At 41.4% G+C, this 18,434-nt stretch overlaps 3 protein-coding genes across 4 annotated transcripts in view; 1 reads left to right on the forward strand and 2 right to left on the reverse strand.

Moving 5' to 3' along the window:
• Window positions 1–511, reverse strand: part of camk1da (calcium/calmodulin-dependent protein kinase 1Da) — a 79,510-nt gene extending 78,999 nt beyond the window's left edge. Inside the window, exon 1 of the mRNA XM_085252988.1 lies at window positions 159–511. Within this exon, the coding sequence (XP_085109114.1) occupies window positions 159–259 (101 nt within the window). The 5' untranslated portion in view covers window positions 260–511. The remainder of the gene's footprint in view (window positions 1–158) is intronic.
• A 3,349-nt stretch (window positions 512–3,860) lies between these two features.
• cdc123 (cell division cycle 123 homolog (S. cerevisiae)) lies at window positions 3,861–11,596 on the reverse strand. Its single transcript, XM_085252989.1, has 13 exons — window positions 11,461–11,596; window positions 11,146–11,217; window positions 10,902–10,965; window positions 10,639–10,671; window positions 10,207–10,302; window positions 9,110–9,216; window positions 8,819–8,870; window positions 6,177–6,252; window positions 5,820–5,942; window positions 5,482–5,510; window positions 5,282–5,383; window positions 5,059–5,196; window positions 3,861–4,635 (listed from the first exon to the last, which is right to left on the reverse strand). Exons 1-13 carry the CDS (start codon window positions 11,532–11,534, stop codon window positions 4,576–4,578), a joined length of 1,026 nt encoding a protein of 341 aa, XP_085109115.1. The 5' UTR covers window positions 11,535–11,596; the 3' UTR covers window positions 3,861–4,575.
• Window positions 11,597–12,580: 984 nt separating this feature from the next.
• nudt5 (nudix (nucleoside diphosphate linked moiety X)-type motif 5) lies at window positions 12,581–18,399 on the forward strand. Of its 2 annotated transcripts, XM_085251231.1 has the most exons (10): window positions 12,581–12,596; window positions 12,803–12,874; window positions 13,190–13,259; window positions 13,489–13,556; window positions 14,538–14,590; window positions 14,668–14,775; window positions 14,883–14,978; window positions 15,126–15,227; window positions 17,339–17,392; window positions 17,482–18,399. In XM_085251231.1, exons 3-10 carry the CDS (start codon window positions 13,203–13,205, stop codon window positions 17,589–17,591), a joined length of 648 nt encoding a protein of 215 aa, XP_085107357.1. In that variant the 5' UTR covers window positions 12,581–12,596; window positions 12,803–12,874; window positions 13,190–13,202; the 3' UTR covers window positions 17,592–18,399. The 2 variants fall into 2 exon arrangements, with proteins under 2 accessions (XP_085107357.1, XP_085107358.1); XM_085251232.1 differs by lacking the exons at window positions 12,581–12,596; window positions 12,803–12,874 and adding an exon at window positions 12,881–13,028.
• Window positions 18,400–18,434: the final 35 nt, after the last annotated feature.

Below are 18,434 nucleotides of genomic sequence, written 5' to 3' on the forward strand. Positions count from 1 at the left end.
CATTTCAAGTCCATTTGAACGCTGCCCCCGAGCGCAGTAAGGTCACCGTAAACTCTCCCAGCAGCCCCGTTTGTAGACAGACACAAGCCCGGATGGATATTACTGGACTATCACTCAGACCAACGAGGTGAACTCAGACAAAAACCGTGTGTACTCACGTGCCGAGGACTTCTTTAAAATCAAAAATCTTCTTAATGTCGTCGACTTGTTTTTTCCACGTTTCCCCTCTGCCGGTGGTGTCTCCGTTCTCCCGAGCCATGGCGCTGCTTTGCCGGCCCAAGTCCGACCCCAACACTGGGCTGCGGGAGCAAGGATGCGAAAATAAAATAAGACTACAGGAGGAGGGGTGGTGTTGGGGAAGAAGACGTGGGCTAGAGTGTTAGGGGTTTGAGAGTCCTGATGGTCTGGGATCCGCTGCTGCAGGACCATGTGAGTCCTCCTGCAGGTTACCGTGTCCCGGCTTCCTCCTCCTCTTTCTCTCTCTCACTCTCTCTCCCTTTACCCGCTCCCCTCCTGCCTCCTCCTCCCGTCTGGATAGTGGCTGAGTAAACGTGGACGAAAGACAAAAGAGCCTCCGCCACGGTCTTTCAAAATAAGAGCATGTTACTTGACAAGCCAAAATTTAGCTGGAATAATATTATTAATAATATTTTTTCTTGCAACCGCCACAGCTATTATACAGTCTTCAATCAGCCCCAGAATCCCTAGGCTAACAGTAAACTCAAAGCATAGGATCTAAGAACGGGGGAAATAATTTGCTGACGCTATCAGACTTCATTAGCTTATGGTATGAACAAGGAAAAAAAAGGTGAAAAAAAAACCCTGTAAAACACAATAAAATAAATCGAGTAGACTAATTTTTTGGACTTTCACCAATGGGGGCGGGAAGTAGTAAATAAATTAATTAGTCTAAAAAAAACACTCTTCCAGATTTTTTATTTTCTTATCCAATGACGTTTTGTTTTTGTTTTTTCCATTCACTGGATAAGAAATTAACCAGTAATTGAAATAACCTATTTTCTGGGTTTACAGTCAAATAAAATGGAAACTCATACTTCACTTTCACCAAACTGGTTAATCACGTCTCACTCTTGATAGATGTTTTATCAAACAGTTTCACATATACGCTATCTGGAGTGATTTATTTCACGCCACTCAATTTTTTTCCCCAAAAAATTTGTTTTATATTGAAGACAGAACCTCACAACTTCCGGCATCGCGTTTGTCAAGCATCTCTAACCTGGCGGCTAATCTGCCTCCACCTGCAATTCGATAAACGTCTTTAATAAACGCCTTTAATTGGTGAACCCCCCCCCCCCCCCCCCCCCCCCCCATCAACATGTCGGGGGACCAGGAGGGGGGTTCCCACTGGTGCACAAAATATCTAGTGTGTTCAAATCCACCTCTTTGCTTCTATGATTGTGATTGTTTATTTAACAACTGCGTCCAAGTCATACTCTGGCAGTGAGTGTTATGACATTAAAGGGAGCCGGTGGAATGCTGTTCCTTGCATCCTGCTACTTCTTTTGAGCAGCAAATTCGCAATGCGCCAGCATTATGACAACAGCTATCACGTATTCATCACCATGTGGGATCCCTAAAGGCGTCCATGTGGCTCAGCGGGGCGCCCAGGGATCAGCGGGGAGCCCAGCTGCAGCAGCGTGCTCACCTAAGTTACAGTGGTCCTCATAACACCTGGATTGCAGACGGAAAGAGCGGTGATCCCCGGGCTCTGACAGCTGCAGGGGCTGAGGTCAGCTCAGGCCGCGTTACTGCCCACAACACACGCGCACATACACGCGCGCACACACACTAGGTTATGTTTGCACTATAAGGAGACAGAGAGAGATAGAGAGAGAGGGGGGTGGAGGACAATGTGTTGCAGCTTCAGCTGCTCATGAGTATTCCGGCTGCAAACTACTGCAGCTCTTCCTCAGCAGCATCCGAGGAAAACTCCTCTCCCCCACGCTTCTCCCCCCTCATCCTAGTCTTTTTCTCTGAGTCAGCAAATCTGACCTCCCCCGGTGAAAGATGATTACCCGGCTGCAAAGGGAGGGAGGATCCGAGGTGGGTGTTAGAGCCATGGTTAAAAAAGAAGATGAAGGTCAAGGAAGACGAATGGGGCCCACTTACTGCCTGCAGCTTGAACACTGACATTTTAAATGCAGACATGTGCGCACGTACAGAAATCATTTGCCTGGCTGAGATGCTGATATACATATTTCCTCTAATGTCAAACCCTCCAACGATTTCACACTCTGAAATGGCTTGTATTAAACGATCCACTCCCAGCCCCCACCCTCAGTACAGCTTCCATCCTACCTGACATCTGACTTGATGTAATGTGTGGATGGATGAAAGGATTTCTTTAGCAGCTGATGTTATACTGAAATGCAGTCACGATCTACCATATTAAGGAGCTGGGGTTGACACATTTGCTTAGGTGCCAACCAAAGAAGCTGGATTTTGCGGTACTAAACATTACTGTCTTTGGAACAATAGGTCAGGGTTTCAATCCTGGTCAGGGAATGCATTCCATAAGAGTATCCACAAAACACTATACTAGCCTGGAAGTCAGCTGTTGAGGAACAACGACAAACTGAAAAGATGTCTGAAACAAGGCATACATGGACTCAATGAACTGGCAGCTGACTCAATGACAGCGGATATATATGCAACACATGGGAACTATAGAATAGCAGAAAACAAACATCCACAATGACTGAGAAGCACGTGGCAGCTCAGTGCTATAACACAAATAGAACACAGATATGACTGAAGCTGGAGCTCCAGAGGTTACTGCACAGCATTTAGCATGAGCAGCATGGATATGATGAGGCAGCCCTGGTAAAGGACATCAGTCTAACTGAAGCACATGATGCCCAACCACTTGAAAGGAGAGATGCTGAGGATCAAAATTGACGGCAGAATAAAGGTAGCAACCGAGGCGATCACACCCAGCAGAAATAGAGATTCATCAGACCAGGCAACATTTTCCAATCTTCTGCTGACGAGTATTACTTAGCCTGTATGAACTGTAGCCTCGGCTTCCTGTTCTTAGCTGACAAGAGTGACACCTGGTGTGGTCTTCTGCTGCTTCAAGGTTCAGTGTGTTGGATACTCAGAGACACTCTTCTGCATACCTTGCATACAAGTGGTTAATTGAGCTATTGTTGCCTTCTTATCAGCCCTTATTACTGCCATATGATTGGCTCATAGACATATACTTTAAACAGTTGAACAAGTGTACCTAATAATGTGAGCAGAGAGTGTAACTGCAGGCCTATCGTATCTGTATTTTTTTTTAGCTTGATGCACTTAATGAACTGGACTCAGTGCGATTGTGTGTGTGTGTGTACATCTATATTTTTAATCACAGACTGGAGTTCATCATTAGCTAAGCTTTGTATTTACCCTTTAGTCTTTATGATCACGATCAGATTTTGTGATTTGCCCCCTCCCCCCAGCAGCAAATACCCTTTGTCACATTTCAGCAGACAAGCTCGTCCTTATTTGCAGGTCAAACTGGATGTTTACATACACGTTTCAGTTTCATAATGATGACAAGTGGTGAGGTGTATTCACAATATTTGTGTCATGCACACTGTTGCTGCTCGTCCACAGCGGTTTACCTGGCGAGCTGTACCTCTGACACCCACTCTTTCATCTCCCCATAATTGCTCCATCAATCCAGTGAAGAGGAAAAGGGGGAAAAAAGGAAAAGAAACAAAAGTACTGCCCTGTGTCGTGCGTGCGCAGCTCATTTAGCTCTCGGGGTAATGAGAGCTGTTGCGTAACAGTGCAATCAATTTCTAATGTGCTGGTTTACAGCACCCACCAGACTGACAGCCGAGTCAATACACGACAAAGAAGTTTAATGGTGTTCTTTGGAGCAACAGTCTACATTGATGCGTGATGAGGGGAGAGAGAAAAAAGAAATAACAGGACTCCAAATGAGCGCAGGGAGCAATGACTGTGTCAAAACTGCTCAGAGGAAATTGGCAGGGAAAGATGGAGGAGCTGGGATTTCTGGCAAGAAAATTAAAGGTGACTCAGTGATGAAGGGCTTTAGTGTTAAATAGAGAAGTCTGTCAGCCCCATAGGTAAAGAAACAAACTGACACTGTGTGTGTGTGTATCAAATTGATTTCAAACCAAGAGAGACTGTTTTGAGATGTGATACAGATACACAGACTACTCCACAGGCTCAAAGTATAAAAGCAAACATTCTTTACATTGTTAATGAATACATCATTTTACAGTAACACAGTCCCCGCCCCCACAAAAAGTGAAATAACCAACCCCTGGACACGGCAGAGGCCTCTATTAAGATCGGCAATAAGGCGCTAGGCAGTGTCGAAGGAAATGAGTCCCTAAGGAACGGGTAACACGATCTGCTAATTTAACATGCTCCATTCGAGTAATGTGAAGGAGCTATTTAGGAAATCCCGAGTACACCGCGTACCATTCTGAGATTTAAAAAAAAAAAAAAGTAGAAGGAACTGGTGCTGAAACAGAAGAGAGGGTGAAGAGTCACTTCATGCAGATTTTATATGGAGAGCCGATGACGCTGATGTCACTGTGGCGCGTTCTCCTGCTCTTCCTCCTCCTCAGACTCTTCCTGTTGGCTTTTCTTCTGCGAACAGGAGAAGAAGGAGAGGAGAGTTTAACCCTTCACTGCAGTCACCTGTCATTTTACACTAGTGTAGTATAACATTAGAAATTAGTACTTTTCTTGTACGTTTTTTATGGTAATGCTAATCAAAAACTCTCCACATCATATGATTAAGATCACAGTAACGGAGTCAGCACCAGATGAGCTCAGCATGTCCAGTGGTTACTGATGGGATGCTCTCTAAAGGTCCCAGCTGCTAGTACAATGGTGGTCAGTCAGTGGTCAAACTTTAGAGAACCTGGGCTACATGCTGGTGCAAGAAGTTGAGTCTTTTCTGCTGCAGCCGCAGCTGAAAATGCACTCACTATGTCTTTTGTTTCAACGCCTGAATGGCAAACAACGTTTGTGTTCATGCATGACGACCCGCAACTTTCCAGGACCTACCAGCTTGAGGAAGTCGATAAGTTTGTATGCATCCTCTCCTGTGGAGAGGTCGACAAAGTCCCGTGGAATTCTGTAGCTCAGACAGGGGCTGGGTTGCACCGTCACCTCGCTGGTGGTGTAGCGGAACGCCGGGCCTTCCTGCACAGGTCCACAGACACACTGAGCATTCATTAAGACTCCAGAGTGTGTTGCAATACGGGACATACAGTATACAATGACTGACCTGCTGCTCTGCAACCTCTCCAGACGTCAGCTCGCCCCAGGTGAACAGCAGCGAGTCAGTCACCTCTCCGAATGGGTTCAGGTCGATGAGCCACACCCTCCCCTGCGACACACACGAAGACACATACAGTAAATGCAGCTCACAAAGTGTGTGTTGGGTTTTTTTTGATTTATCAAGAAAAACATTCAGTATCGAGTTACCTGGCTGTCTCTGTAAACATCAAACACAACTGTAAAGCAGAAAAAAACATCTGAATGAGTAATCATTTAACATTCACACTACTGTCTCGCACAACTTCAAAAATCAAACTTTTATTACCACCTCACATTAAACATTAAAATCACAATTAAGTGAAATGTCATCAGTCTTCGCTTTCATTTCCGTCCTGCCTAAATGACCCCATTTTTAACAGTACATATTTAATGACTTTCATTACTCCACAAAAAGTCTGTTTCTGTCTGAGGAGAACTTACGAAACTGAAAATATTGCATTAAAATTTACATGTACAGGGAAAAATAAAAGCAGGCTGATGCTCACAGTCTTCATCCAGGAAGTTGTACTGGATGTGCTGGCTGAAGAAGTCCTGAATGGCCTGGCTTATCTGCTCCTCCTGCTTCAGGATGTGCTGGTAATACTGTGTGTAGTCTCTTGGGGAGATAGCTGGGAGATCGCACAGACACATCGTCAGCACACTTTAGATTACATTTTATAATTGGTTCTAAATTAGCCTCCTGAATAACTGTACAGAGAATTTTAAAAAATAATTCCCGTCTCATGCATGAAGCGTACTCTCTTTATGTCCATTTGTAGCCACTCGGTGGCTAACGTGATCAAACGCAGTGCAGATATTTATGGACAACACTCGTGTAAAAGAAGAGGAGGGACAGTTTTTACCGATCAGTTTGTTTTCTTTGACAAAGCAGCGAAACTCTCCGCCAGGAATCAGCTCACTCCACTTCCTCAGTACCAGCTGAAGAAAGAAGACAAGTGTTAGAGTGTGAGACAACCATTAAAGAGGAGACACTGGCGCTAGTAAGCCAATAGAAATACTTAAATACGGCAGCAGATTTGTTGATAATACAAGGAAAGCCAAAGAATGTGTTAGTGCTCTGCATGCAAATTACTCCCAACTGAATCAATATGTAATGAAGTTTTCAGATGACACCATTATTCTTAGCTTACTCACATGCAAGTCTGACATTTTAAACCAGGACTGGACAGGCTTGTGAAAAAACTGAAGAAACGATGGTAGGTGCAGGATCCTTTGCAGATCAAACCTCTCTAACTGTTTTATTTGATCTTATTTAGTTGCACTACAGTATTTTTTACCCAGTCCTGTTATGTTCATGCAATTCCACTGAGCAATGCATATAAACAACAAAGGGATGTGAATATTACTGTACACAGCAATGACATTACACAGGTTACTTTGTACAAACACACTGAAAGTGTGTTTACTTGGCTCATAAATGTGGCCGTGATTGTAAAGCAATCAATCAGCATCTCCGTTTCCTTGGAGACTCCAGGATTTCGGTTCTGCTGCAATGTCTTTTTTTTTCTTTTTCCCCAGCGTGCTTCAGTCCACCTCTAACACCTGTAGTAGTCAAGTTTTTAAGTTTTAGTTGAATGGCAGGAAAAATCATGGGATCGACTTCCCCGACATTTTTGTATTTTCGCTGGCTGGCAGGATTTTAACCAATCCTTCACATGACTGAACTCCAAGTTTGTGCTAATAAATGCTGGTAGGAAGTACAGGCTCCCTTTGTGTAAGCACACCAGCTATAAACACTCATTTTTCTCCTCTGTCAGTTAAACTGATAAATAAAACAGCTCATGCAGAACAGAAAGGATTTAAGGCAATTCTTTTTTCTTTTTTTTCTTAAATTGACTCTTTATCTGTTGTTTACTTCAACTCTTTCCCTCCTTAGTCACGTATTAAGGATAAACCTTGTTTCTCTCTTTTGAACTGACATGTTTCTGTTGTATTTCAGGTCTCCTTCCAGAACTAAATGACTGGATGTGACTGGTGATCTTTGCCTGTATAGCTTATCTGGACTACCCTCGGGAAAAACCTAATACCCAATCTAATAGTTGACAAACTCCATCTTTATTGATATAAACTGAGGTGTCAAAACTTATTAGGGGAAGTCAGAAAAGGTCGCCACTTGTTGCTCTCATGTTTGTGGGTGTGTTTTTTTTGATGTAGCGGTTGGCTGACAATTATTAACTAATCTTATTTCATATGCAAACAGCCTAATGGCCAACACAGGATGACTCACCAGGTCACGAAAAACAAGCCTGTAAGAAAATGACCTCTCTTGACTTATGACCCAGTCATCGCTTTTCTGGTGAGTTTTCAGTCTCAGCTAGTTACTGAATACAATGTTTGTTTTTAAGAAATTACTGTTGTATTTGGAGTCAAACAGATCATAGAGATCAGGGTATGTTTTAGAAGTGGCTGCTGTATGAGTCTGGAAAGTCCTCAGGCTTTTTAGTCAGAGCCAGCGCTCCCTCATAATCTGCAAAACCAAAATAAGCTCGGGGTTATAATAACAGGTGCTGTCACAATGCAAAGAGACTAATCAAACATGATTTCTTTTTCTGAAAATGTTGAGGAGTGTAAATGGTGAAGTTTTTTGTGAAACCGTTTGTCTCCAGTTTTTTGAATAAGTCTTAAATTTTAATCTTTGCATTTTTCTGTTGGGTTCTGAAAATGCCAACTTTGGGAGCCAGCGAGTGACTAAAAAGACACATTTGTAGTTTGTGTTCATAAAGTGACAGCTCAGAAAAGGGTTTTACTTTTAGTTTTTTCTAGGTTTTATTCTTCTTAATCATAAAGAGAGGTGGCATTTCTTGACTCCAGCTATATTTGTTATTGTCAGAGGGATTTACTCTGCTGTGACGGCTCAAATAGAAGAGCTACAGCTGAACAGAAACGCTCTCTTGGTCTTGCTCTGAGCTCTGTATTACAGTGGGACAGCAGTATTACACTGTTTCACCCATCATCCTCACCATATGCTACTAACAGCTGCCACTGGCCCTCGGGCCATACTTTGGCAATCTTTTAACAGCGATGAGAGACACTGTGAGCTGATTTAAGTGCTCGAGTAATTTCAGTTATTTCCATAACGACGCGGGGTTGGCAACCAGCAGAAGCCAGAGGGGTTTTTTGTTCTATCAGTCCTTTTAAACAAGAAGCTAAACACTCAACAGCACCTTCAATATTTGCATCTGTTCAGCTGCTCATTAAAAGAATGATCTAATCAGCCAATCACATGACAGAAATACATTTAGGCATGTAGACATAGACAAGGTGGCCTGTTGATATTCAAACTAAGTAAGGTGATTAAAAAGACTTTGAATGGTTGTTGCTGCCAGAGAGTCTAATCTGATCTACTTTTTTGTTGTTCCAGATTTATGTTGTATTATATTTTGTGAACATGTGTAAAGCAAGAGTAAATTAAGCCTCAGGGTAATGACACAAAAACATATTTGGAGACTATTCTTCTTTATGGTGGGAAAAAGAAAGTATATACCTCATAGTTGATGACTGGGTCTGGGGAGTCCTGGTCGCTGCATTGAAGGAATCTGAACATGGAAATGACAAAAAAGTAATAATAAAAACCTTAAAAATTTACTTTTCACTTTCCCCACACTGAATGTTTGTCATGGAGTGTGAAGCAGCGAGAGGTAAATCTACAGCCCAGCAAACACTGCCAGTTCAAATGGGCCTGCGCACACCACACCAGGTGTTTTTCCTTTTTTCTTTCTTTAAACGAGCCCAGTTGTTTACGATTGTGATGTTGTTGTTAGGCAACGGGACTTACGGCTGCGTGAGGTCATGCGTGATGAAGTCGGAACTTTTGAAGAGCAGAAATATATCACTGAGGCTGCGACACTGCAGGGAGCTGTTCAGAGCAATCCAGTTCGCATCCTGTAGGGAGGGGAAACAAACACACACGTTAAGTTACACTGGATATAAAACGTGTGCATTCAGCTGTTAAAATGACAACATGCTGTGCTGTTAAAAAATGAGACCACAATAAATCATTTGAAAATGAGGCTGCCAAGAGTCCTACATGTTACAATCTCCCAGATTCTCCATGTGTCTCGACTATGAGGTAGGATGGCAATAAAAAAGCCTTTTCTTAGAAAGAAAAACATCCAAGCCAGGTTACAGTTTGCAAAAAATACATCATGTCTCCCAAAAGCATGCGGGAAAATGTGTTACAGTATGATAAGACTACACACACAATTCCAAAGGCATGTTTGGTGCAAAAACCAAGGTAAAGCATGGTGGTGGCATAATCATGATTTGAGGTTGCTTTGCATTAGTCAAGGTGAAGGGAATTGTGAACACTCCCAAATACCAGTCACTTTTAGCCTAAAACCTTCAGTATGACATGACAGAGAGCCTAAACGTAAATTCAAATAAAATGTAAATTCGAATGGCAAAGCTGGATTTCAGATCAAACAGAAAAATCAAATCAAAACAGAAAATCTGAGGGGAGAAGTTAAGAGGATTGTGCAAAGGAGACGGCCTTACAATCTGACAGATCTGGAGAGGTTTTGCAAGGAATGGTGGAAAAATGTTGCAAAGTCAAGTTTTGCCATGCTGATAGACTGAATGTTTTGATTATATCAAAAAGTGCTTCACTAGTATTAGCTTAAGGGTGTGCCCACTTATGCAACTAGCTTGTTGCACTTGGATTTATTTGGTTTGCACTTGAACTGTAAAGGTTATAGGTCACATCAAAGGTGGGAAACATGACTTATTATGGTTTCGTCACACTAACATCAGAAAAACCTGGCAGAACTATATGCCCTCATCCTTAATGAATAATTCATGAGGCATTTAGTGACAAACAGATGTTGGTCATGCTAACACTCTTCAATCTGAAGCAGAGGAAAGCAGTGTTTTTACCCGTGGTGCGCTCCAATTGAGTTTAGGGAATACACGCCCACCCAGGCTGTTTATGGCCTCCAGCACTTTAGAGGTGAACTCTGGAAACTCAGGAGCCTGGCAGAAACATGACATTTCAGGCTGTTATTCCCACCAAGCAAAATGATAGTACAAGCTTAAAGGTGAGGTCATGCACATTTATTACATAGATGCAACCTGATTTAAAGAAGAATGAGTTCACCTCTTTAGCTTAAACGCTTATATCTACATTAACATAACAGCACACATATGAAGAAACATATACATGGAAGTAATGTAAACTACAAACTGATACTCGGCTATTTTTTAGCAAAATGGTTTTACGTAATCATCCGAATTGACTGTCTTTGGTTTAACTGTAAATATATAATAACAAATAAATGAGGCGCACTTGGACCCATTAAGGACACTTACAGTGACTGTTGTAGTTGTTTCATCGTCTGACCACTAGAAGGGAGGAGAGAGTTAGAAACATGATTGGCCATGCTTCACAAGAGCATCCACCACTGTAACAGCACATATGTGACACCAAAGACGTAAAAGCTTAATATGTCCCATTTAAGGTTTTAAATTTGTTTCACACTTATTTAGGTCATATTCAGTGCGATAGTGACCGTGCGATCCATTTATGATCTCTGTGACGTTCTTCCAATCTTGAAAAAAAGGCTCCAGCTTACCTGAATGTCTTCCTCTGCATCTGAGTCGCTGTTGTTAGTTTGTGTCTGCTGTGTGTTGTGGTCACTTGAGGGAAGAGAGAATGAGGAAAAGTGTAAAATCAGAAGAGACAGCATGTAATCTGTGAGCAACTGTCAGAACGCCCAATTACGTTTAAATCATGATTTCCACGACAGAACACGTTTGTGAAATTTCACATAGGAAACATAACCGTGTGTGTGTGTGTGTGTGTGTGTAGTCTGATACCTTCCAGAGACTACCAGTGTCCCATCGTCCAGTAAATAGTCTATTACATTCTGAGGCAGTGGAAGAATCAGACTGGAAAACAAGACGAACCACATCACGTGTATAATACACAGAAACCAACAAAATATATGAAATAAAAGCACAGAAGTAGAAGAAGGGTGCACTGTTTACTATTTACACTCACAAAGACAGAAAGGGCAGCTGTCTGCTTTTTGTCTGTCGGCTAACGTTAGCAGCCGGCTAGCTGCCCTTTATTTTACAGCAACAATTATAAAAACGTTCAGTGGACTTGCTCTACAAACGTTAGCAGTTTACCTTTTAATCGTATGTTTCTTAAATATCGGATACCAAACCGAAAACTGACAGTTGACAACTTGCTCCTTCTTCATGCTGCAATATCCTGTAAAGGAAACGAGTCCATCAGTAAATAACTTCCGAATCTCTTTTAGAAACACATTAAAATTCTGGCTTGAAATTACACAAAATCTTCACAGTTATGAATCGATTTTAATGATTTTAATTTTACTCAGAAAACGGTGAAAATAAATACATTAGTTAGCTGTTGGTACAATTAAAAACCGTGCCATAAGTTTTCGCTCAGGGAATCATTTTCATGGTGCACATGTAGGCGTGCAGTGAGCTGACGGAGATCGTTTATTAAAAAGAAGACCTCACTGTGGATGCCTTAAACTACAATTGTAAACGTAAAAAAAATAAAAAATGTTATTTATTTTAAAGAATTAACCGGATAAGATAAGATAAGATAAGATAAGATAACCTTTATTAGTCCCACACTTGGGAAATTTGTTTTGTCACAGCAGGAAGTGGACAGTGCAAAAGTTATGAGGCAAAAATTAGAATACAATAAGAATAAATACAGTACACAACTGTACAGAATAGAATAAAATAAAATACTATATACAGTAGAATAAAATAAAATAAATATACAATAAGATAAAAATAGAATACAAATACAATATACAACTGAGTAAAAATACAACGATGACAGAAAGGATTATTGCACTTAGTATTATTGCATATGTATGGATGTGTGTGCTTGATCAGTTAAAGTCTTTATTATGGAGTCTGACAGCAGTGGGGAGGAAAGACCTGCGAAATCTCTCCGTCCCACACCGTGGGTGCCGCAGTCTCCCACTGAAGGAGCTGCTCAGTGCTGTCACAGTCTGCTGCATGGGGTGGGAGATGTTGTCCATCAGGGATGACAGCTTAGCCGCCGTTCTCCTGTCACTCACCACCTCCACTGGGTCCAGAGGGCATCCTAGAACAGAGCTGGCCCTTCGGATCACCCTGTTCAGTCTCTTCCTGTCCCCAGCAGAGATGCTGCCGCCCCAGCAGACCACGCCATAAAAGATAGCAGAAGCCACAACAGAGTCATAGAATTTCTTCAGGAGTGGGCCCTCCACTCCAAACGACCTGAGTCTCCGCAGCAGGTACAGCCTGGATTCATATATAGGTGTATTTTCCGTGAAATGTCTTTTTTTTTACTGCAAACAAAGCCGATAATTAAAACTAGAATGAAGTAATTGCTGGATTTGTATTGTAAATATTTCATTAAAAATGTTAACATTGAAACTGTTTATTGAAATAGATTTAAGTTTCTCGGTTCTTCCCATTATTGTGACGTTTGTTGTATCAGGAAGTGGCAGCAGAGTGACTCATCATCGTTTCTCTACTCTCTACAACTAGTCACACACGAAAGGGAGTTCACGTGAGTTAATTTGAGTGTTTTTTACAAATTTACCGGATTGTTAAAAGTTTGAAATACTCGAGCTCTGGCAGTTTGTAGCACTGTGAAGGGTAAAGCAGATACCCGCCGTTAAATAAACAAAGACACACAGGGAAGGAAAGCTAAATGCGGAAAGGTAGGGGGAAATTGAACGGTCTTGCAGTTGCCTGGCTCTGGCAGCTAATTGAGTAGCTCATGATCTGAAACGTCTCTTCAGCGTTTAAGCACGGGTCGATACAACTGCTGTATTTTCCTGCCCAGGTCAGGCTTTCTGACTCGTCTTTCTTTCATTTTCAGTCGGACAGTAACAATGAGCAACCACGAAGAACCCAAAGACACTGCAGCTCCTCACATTGTGAAAGAAGAGGTGTGTGTGTGTTTAAATGTTTGTGAATGAGGGCGTTCAGAAAAAAAAATGTCGACGCTAGCAGTATAAAATTGCTATAATAGTGCATTGGCTATAAATTGGCTTCACTTGTGTAATATAAAAATTGTGTTATACAGTTTAAAGTAATAAAGTTTCAATGTGGAGCTTCCATGTTAGTTTACTGAACAGTAGGCATGTGATGAGCTGTGTGTATGTGTTTGTTTTCTAGCTTATTGCGGCAGGGAAATGGGTGAAGCTGGAAAAGACTACATATGTGGACCCCGCTGGAAACACCAGGTATTGTTCTGTCTGTGGGTTTCCATATTCTCAGTGAGATTAATTAACACTGATAAATAGTGGATAGTAATATAAAACATAGCCTGAGTTTAAAATAATGAGTGTATGTGCAGTGACAAAAAGATCTTTATTTAATTTAGAAATTTGGGAAATTTTGGTGTTTATCCAGACAAAACAATAGATTTAATGTGTAATATAATAGCTTAACTAAAATGGAGTAGCTTGAAAGAATAACACAGAACACATTGCTGGTCTGTTGAGGTGAAGAGAGAGCCAAATGTGAAAGCAACGGTACTGTTTTACTGTTAGTGCTACATCCCTACCCCCACCAATGGTCATGATCTATGGGTAGCAATGGAAAGAATGAGATCGCGAATCCACACTCTGGAAATAAGCATCCTCCGAGTGGTGGCTGAGCTGAGGGCGAGAAGGGGCTCGGGGTAGAACCGCTGCCTCTCCACAAAGGAGTCGTCTGAAGTGGTTTGAGCATCTAAGATAGTGCCTGGGTCCCTTCTAGGCAAGGTATGTCTTACTTGGAGGAGACCCCAGGGTAGACCTAGGATTTGCTGCGGAGGTTATGTCTCTCAGATGGATTGGGGAAAAACTCTTTCCAATGGAAGACTTGGAAGAGGTGGCTAGGAAGAAGGAAGTCTGAGCATCTCTGCTTAGACTGCTACCCAGCGACGTAGACACATAATTCAGTTTTTTTCACCATCATCATTCATTTTTACTCTTAGCGAAGTACAAACCTGTCTGAAACACTCAGTTTCAGACAGGTTTTTTCTGCTCTTGTCTCTATACGATGTCAGTAGATGGTTATGTGGATGTTTCCTCTCAGGAGCCCCACCCACCAACTGTTCAAAAATGTTGATTTTGATGGGCAGAAGAAAGTTAGCTTAACTGGAAGAGGAAGGAAGGATGGTAGAACAGCACAACAGGTCCACCCTTAAACTACTTTGATTACCTGTTTTAAACCTCCAGAACCTGGGAGACTGTGAAACGGACAACGAGGCGGGCCAACACTGAAGCAGATGGTGAGCGTATCTTCTTTCATTTTCTGGTTGTTCAGCTTTTGCCAGAGTTATTGAAGGCTAACACATATTTCCTCCAGGTGTGGGAATAATCGCTCTGCTGAAACGGACGCTGCATAAGGACTGCGTAGTGATGGTGAAGCAGTTCCGCCCTCCTCTGGGATGCTGCACTCTGGAGTTTCCTGCAGGTCAGTTTTTTCACTCATGATGTGCTCGATGATAGAGTATGTTCCAGGGTAATGAAAAGTGCTTAATCATCTCCAAGTTGGCACTTTGTTATTTTTCTGTTGTTTAGGATTGATCGATGAGGGGGAAACTGCCGAGGCGGCTGCACTGAGGGAACTGAAGGAGGAAACTGGTTACACAGGAGAAGTAGTAGGAGTCACTCCAGGTACTATTACACACCATACTGCAGAAATTCAGGGATCGGCAGGATGAAGTGTCCATACACATTTTATCTTTGAAAATTCCAATAAGAGCGATAAGGTTAAGTAGACTGATAAGTTTGTTTTGGCTAACATTATTGCTGTGCTTGCAGCAACCTGTCTGGACCCTGGTCTGTCTAACTGCACCATTCAGACTATCCTGGTCAACATCAATGGTGACGATGTGGAGAATATCAACCCAACACAGAAGCTGGGTGAGAAAACTTTTCACAACTCAGTTTTTTCACCATCATCATTCATTTTTACTCTAACTTGTTTAGGACATAATTCAGTTGGCCATGTTGCCTTCATCACTTTTCTTAGATTCACTTACAAGCAGAATTCCTGTGCAGTAATCTGAAGCCGGTGCTAAAATAATTCAACTCTATTCTAGAGGGAAAACTTGATGACTTTCAAATATATATTTTTTACCCTGAGCTATGCTTGATGGGTCACTGTTTCATCTGACATGATCACGGACAGAAATGACTCCCCACAGATAGCAAAGTGACCCCTGACTGGATCGACCCCGGTGTCTATTGCTGTCTGTATAGGCCAGCAGTCCACTGTTCACCTTAGCTGTTTATATGCTGTGTGAAGAGTTTCCACATCTATTTACTCTGGAGGAGGATGTAAAACTTTGAAAGGAGTCTGACACAGGTCATGAGTCGGTGAAGCTCACTTCTGTCAGGCAGCTGTAGTGAGGTGAAAATTTGAGGATATGTTGAAGTTTTCTGTCAGTAAGCGCTGCTGTTTTTGAAGCTGTTAGCCAGCGTTTCTGAAACTGTCTTGAAGAGGATGTAACGTTGCTGAACTCCGAACTACAAGACTGTCAGGAATTAATAAGTATGTTTGCTCGTTTTTCTTGTGTTAGTCACATTGTTTCTTTCCTCAGATGATAAAACATAGATGTCATGAGACTTCAAGTTGTTGTAGATGAAACTACACAGTACTGTGTAGTGCTGTTAACAAAAAAAGAAATAGGCCTTCTAATCTGTACCAAAATGTTATGATTTACCTGGATAGAACTTTATTAATCCCTTGGGTAGGTTCCTCCAGGAAATTCAGTTTCCAGTAGCAGAACGCCAACAGAAATTTGCATAGTAAAGAAATAGAATGTAATATAATGTAAAGGTGAATGAGAGAATATACTATTAGCATATATACAAATATAAATACAAAATATATAAATAGGCAATGAAATATACTCATTTATGAGATGTAGCAGCCAAATGTCTATTGCACATTTCAACTATTGTCAGTCTATTGCACAGTGATTAGTTCTTCTTCAGTGATTTTTTGCAAACACTAGTTTGGTTTTCCCCACCCTCCTTTGTCCTTCCCTTTCCCCTCCCCTCCAGAGAGGAGTTAACCAGTTTGACGGTGTGTGGGACAAAGGAGTTTTCATTTGTACTATTGCTCCTGTAACATGATTTCTGTCAGAGTAGGAGAATATTAGCTTACTCTTAATTAGTTTTGGTGCTTAAATGCGTTACTGTAATGAGCTCCTTGGACAGCTTCTAGAATTCATTTGGTAGTTGGATCTTCACTTTTCTCATGCAGGCTTTTACATTGCTGGGAGTAACAAGAGGTTATGGTAGTGTAGTTTATTGAAGCACACACAAAGTATCTTCCTTAACAAGCCTGTGCCCCTTTTTTCTTAACAATTCATTCACAAATGGATGAAATGGTCATTTAGAGGTTTTGGTTGTGTTAATTAAAGTTAGGCCAAAATGAGTAGTTGGTTCATCATTTTTCCAATCTGTAAATTGAAGATTTTGTGATCTTTCTGTTAAAAATTAACAATACCTTCGTGACTTCATGTCACTGTAGCTCACCTGCTTGAGCAGCTGATCTAATGCTGAAGCCTACTGCAGCAGTCTGGGTTAGTGTAATGGCTCGAAAGTCTCAGTTGGTTTTGACATTCAAACCTTCCAGCCTCTGCAGTTCAATTGGCAATTTAGAAACAAAGTATCAATCCTGTCGTGCTATTGATCCGATACAATACCAAGACTAATTGCATCTGCTGTCTCCTGTGAGTTTTACCTTTGTCATAAGCATCTGTACTCAAACATGAACTGTCCGTATCAGATTGTCCCACTGTTATGCAGCGTTCACGTGTTAAACCTCCTAAAACATGAAGAGAAACTCAGTCTTCCCTTTTTATGCTTCTTAAAAAACCAATATCATTATGTTAAACTTGTTCTCTTGTGTTGTTTTTTTCCCCCCCACAGATGATGGAGGTGAGTCATGTTTCAGTTCCCTTTTTAAGTAGCCCTCAGACATAAAGGCCCATGTGACCATTTCATTGATCTTCTCCTTCCAGAATTTGTCGAAGTTATTCTTTTACCGCTTGACGAGTTCCAGACCAAAATAGACGGTGCGACTTTTCACACACTAAAGTTTGTGCAAGCATTCAGACTGTAAGAATTAAAGCCTAACATGAGCTTCCCTCATTTTATCCCACAGATTTGTTGCAGAAGGAAAAAATAATGGTGGATGCTAGGGTGTACATCTTCGCCATGGGGATGGCTCAGGCCTTCTTTAAGCCAAGAGAGCTGCCTGTGCTGAAGCAGTGAAGGCAACCTGCTGAAGATGAGGATTGACAGGAAGAAATAGTCTCTTTTTTGTTACACGGGGCTTCTGCATAGGAGCACAAAATTTGGACGTGTGTTTTTAAAAATGAGGATTTTTTTTTTTTATTTCAAATTGTGAAATCAAAATATTTGTGCTTTTGAGACTAATAGAGCTATGTGTTTAAAATCATACTCAAAACTGAAAACTTGAAGTCAGAGGAGGAATTCAAAGCTGTGAGAAAGCAAACCTATGAAGAAGCCCTGTTTACACTACATGTGCTGGACCAGTTTTTGCTCTTGGTGTGAAGATTCCACCATAACTCATGGTTGGGCTTTAAGCCTGACAAATAGTAGTTTCCAAGTTTTTATAAGATAGCTTGACTTAACACAGGTTCTTGTAGGTTGTATTTACTGATTTGAAAACATTCCTTTACATGTGCTTACATACTGTTTGACTTAATGAGAGAAAAATCCACCTCAAACTAATTACCCGTTTAAAAGCTGGCTTTGTGGGGAAAAAACAGACTTCACTAAGTTGAATAATTCCAGCTCATGTCTCCTTTGGTCATTTCAGAATGGAAAGGAGCCAATGGTCACAAAAACTGTCACAAAGTGATAACGGTAACATAATTGGCAGATATATTAACATTTTAAGAGCGTAACTTCTCTGTAATGTACAGCAAATGAACTCTATTGATTTCAGTGACTGCTGTGCCTCAAACATTGATGCGGTGCAATTACCTGGAGATTGGTACTGTATTTACCCTAGCACTTAGAAATTACTGACCCATGAATAAACATATTCCCCCTACTTGTTCTGGAATATGTGCTTCTGTTTTAAAATTT

This window comes from Mchenga conophoros, linkage group LG17 (genome assembly GCF_057382185.1).
Source record: "Mchenga conophoros isolate Kocher_MC1m ecotype Shallow Benthic linkage group LG17, M_conophoros_male_GT1.1, whole genome shotgun sequence".
In the NCBI taxonomy this organism is placed as follows: Eukaryota; Metazoa; Chordata; class Actinopteri; order Cichliformes; family Cichlidae; genus Mchenga; species Mchenga conophoros.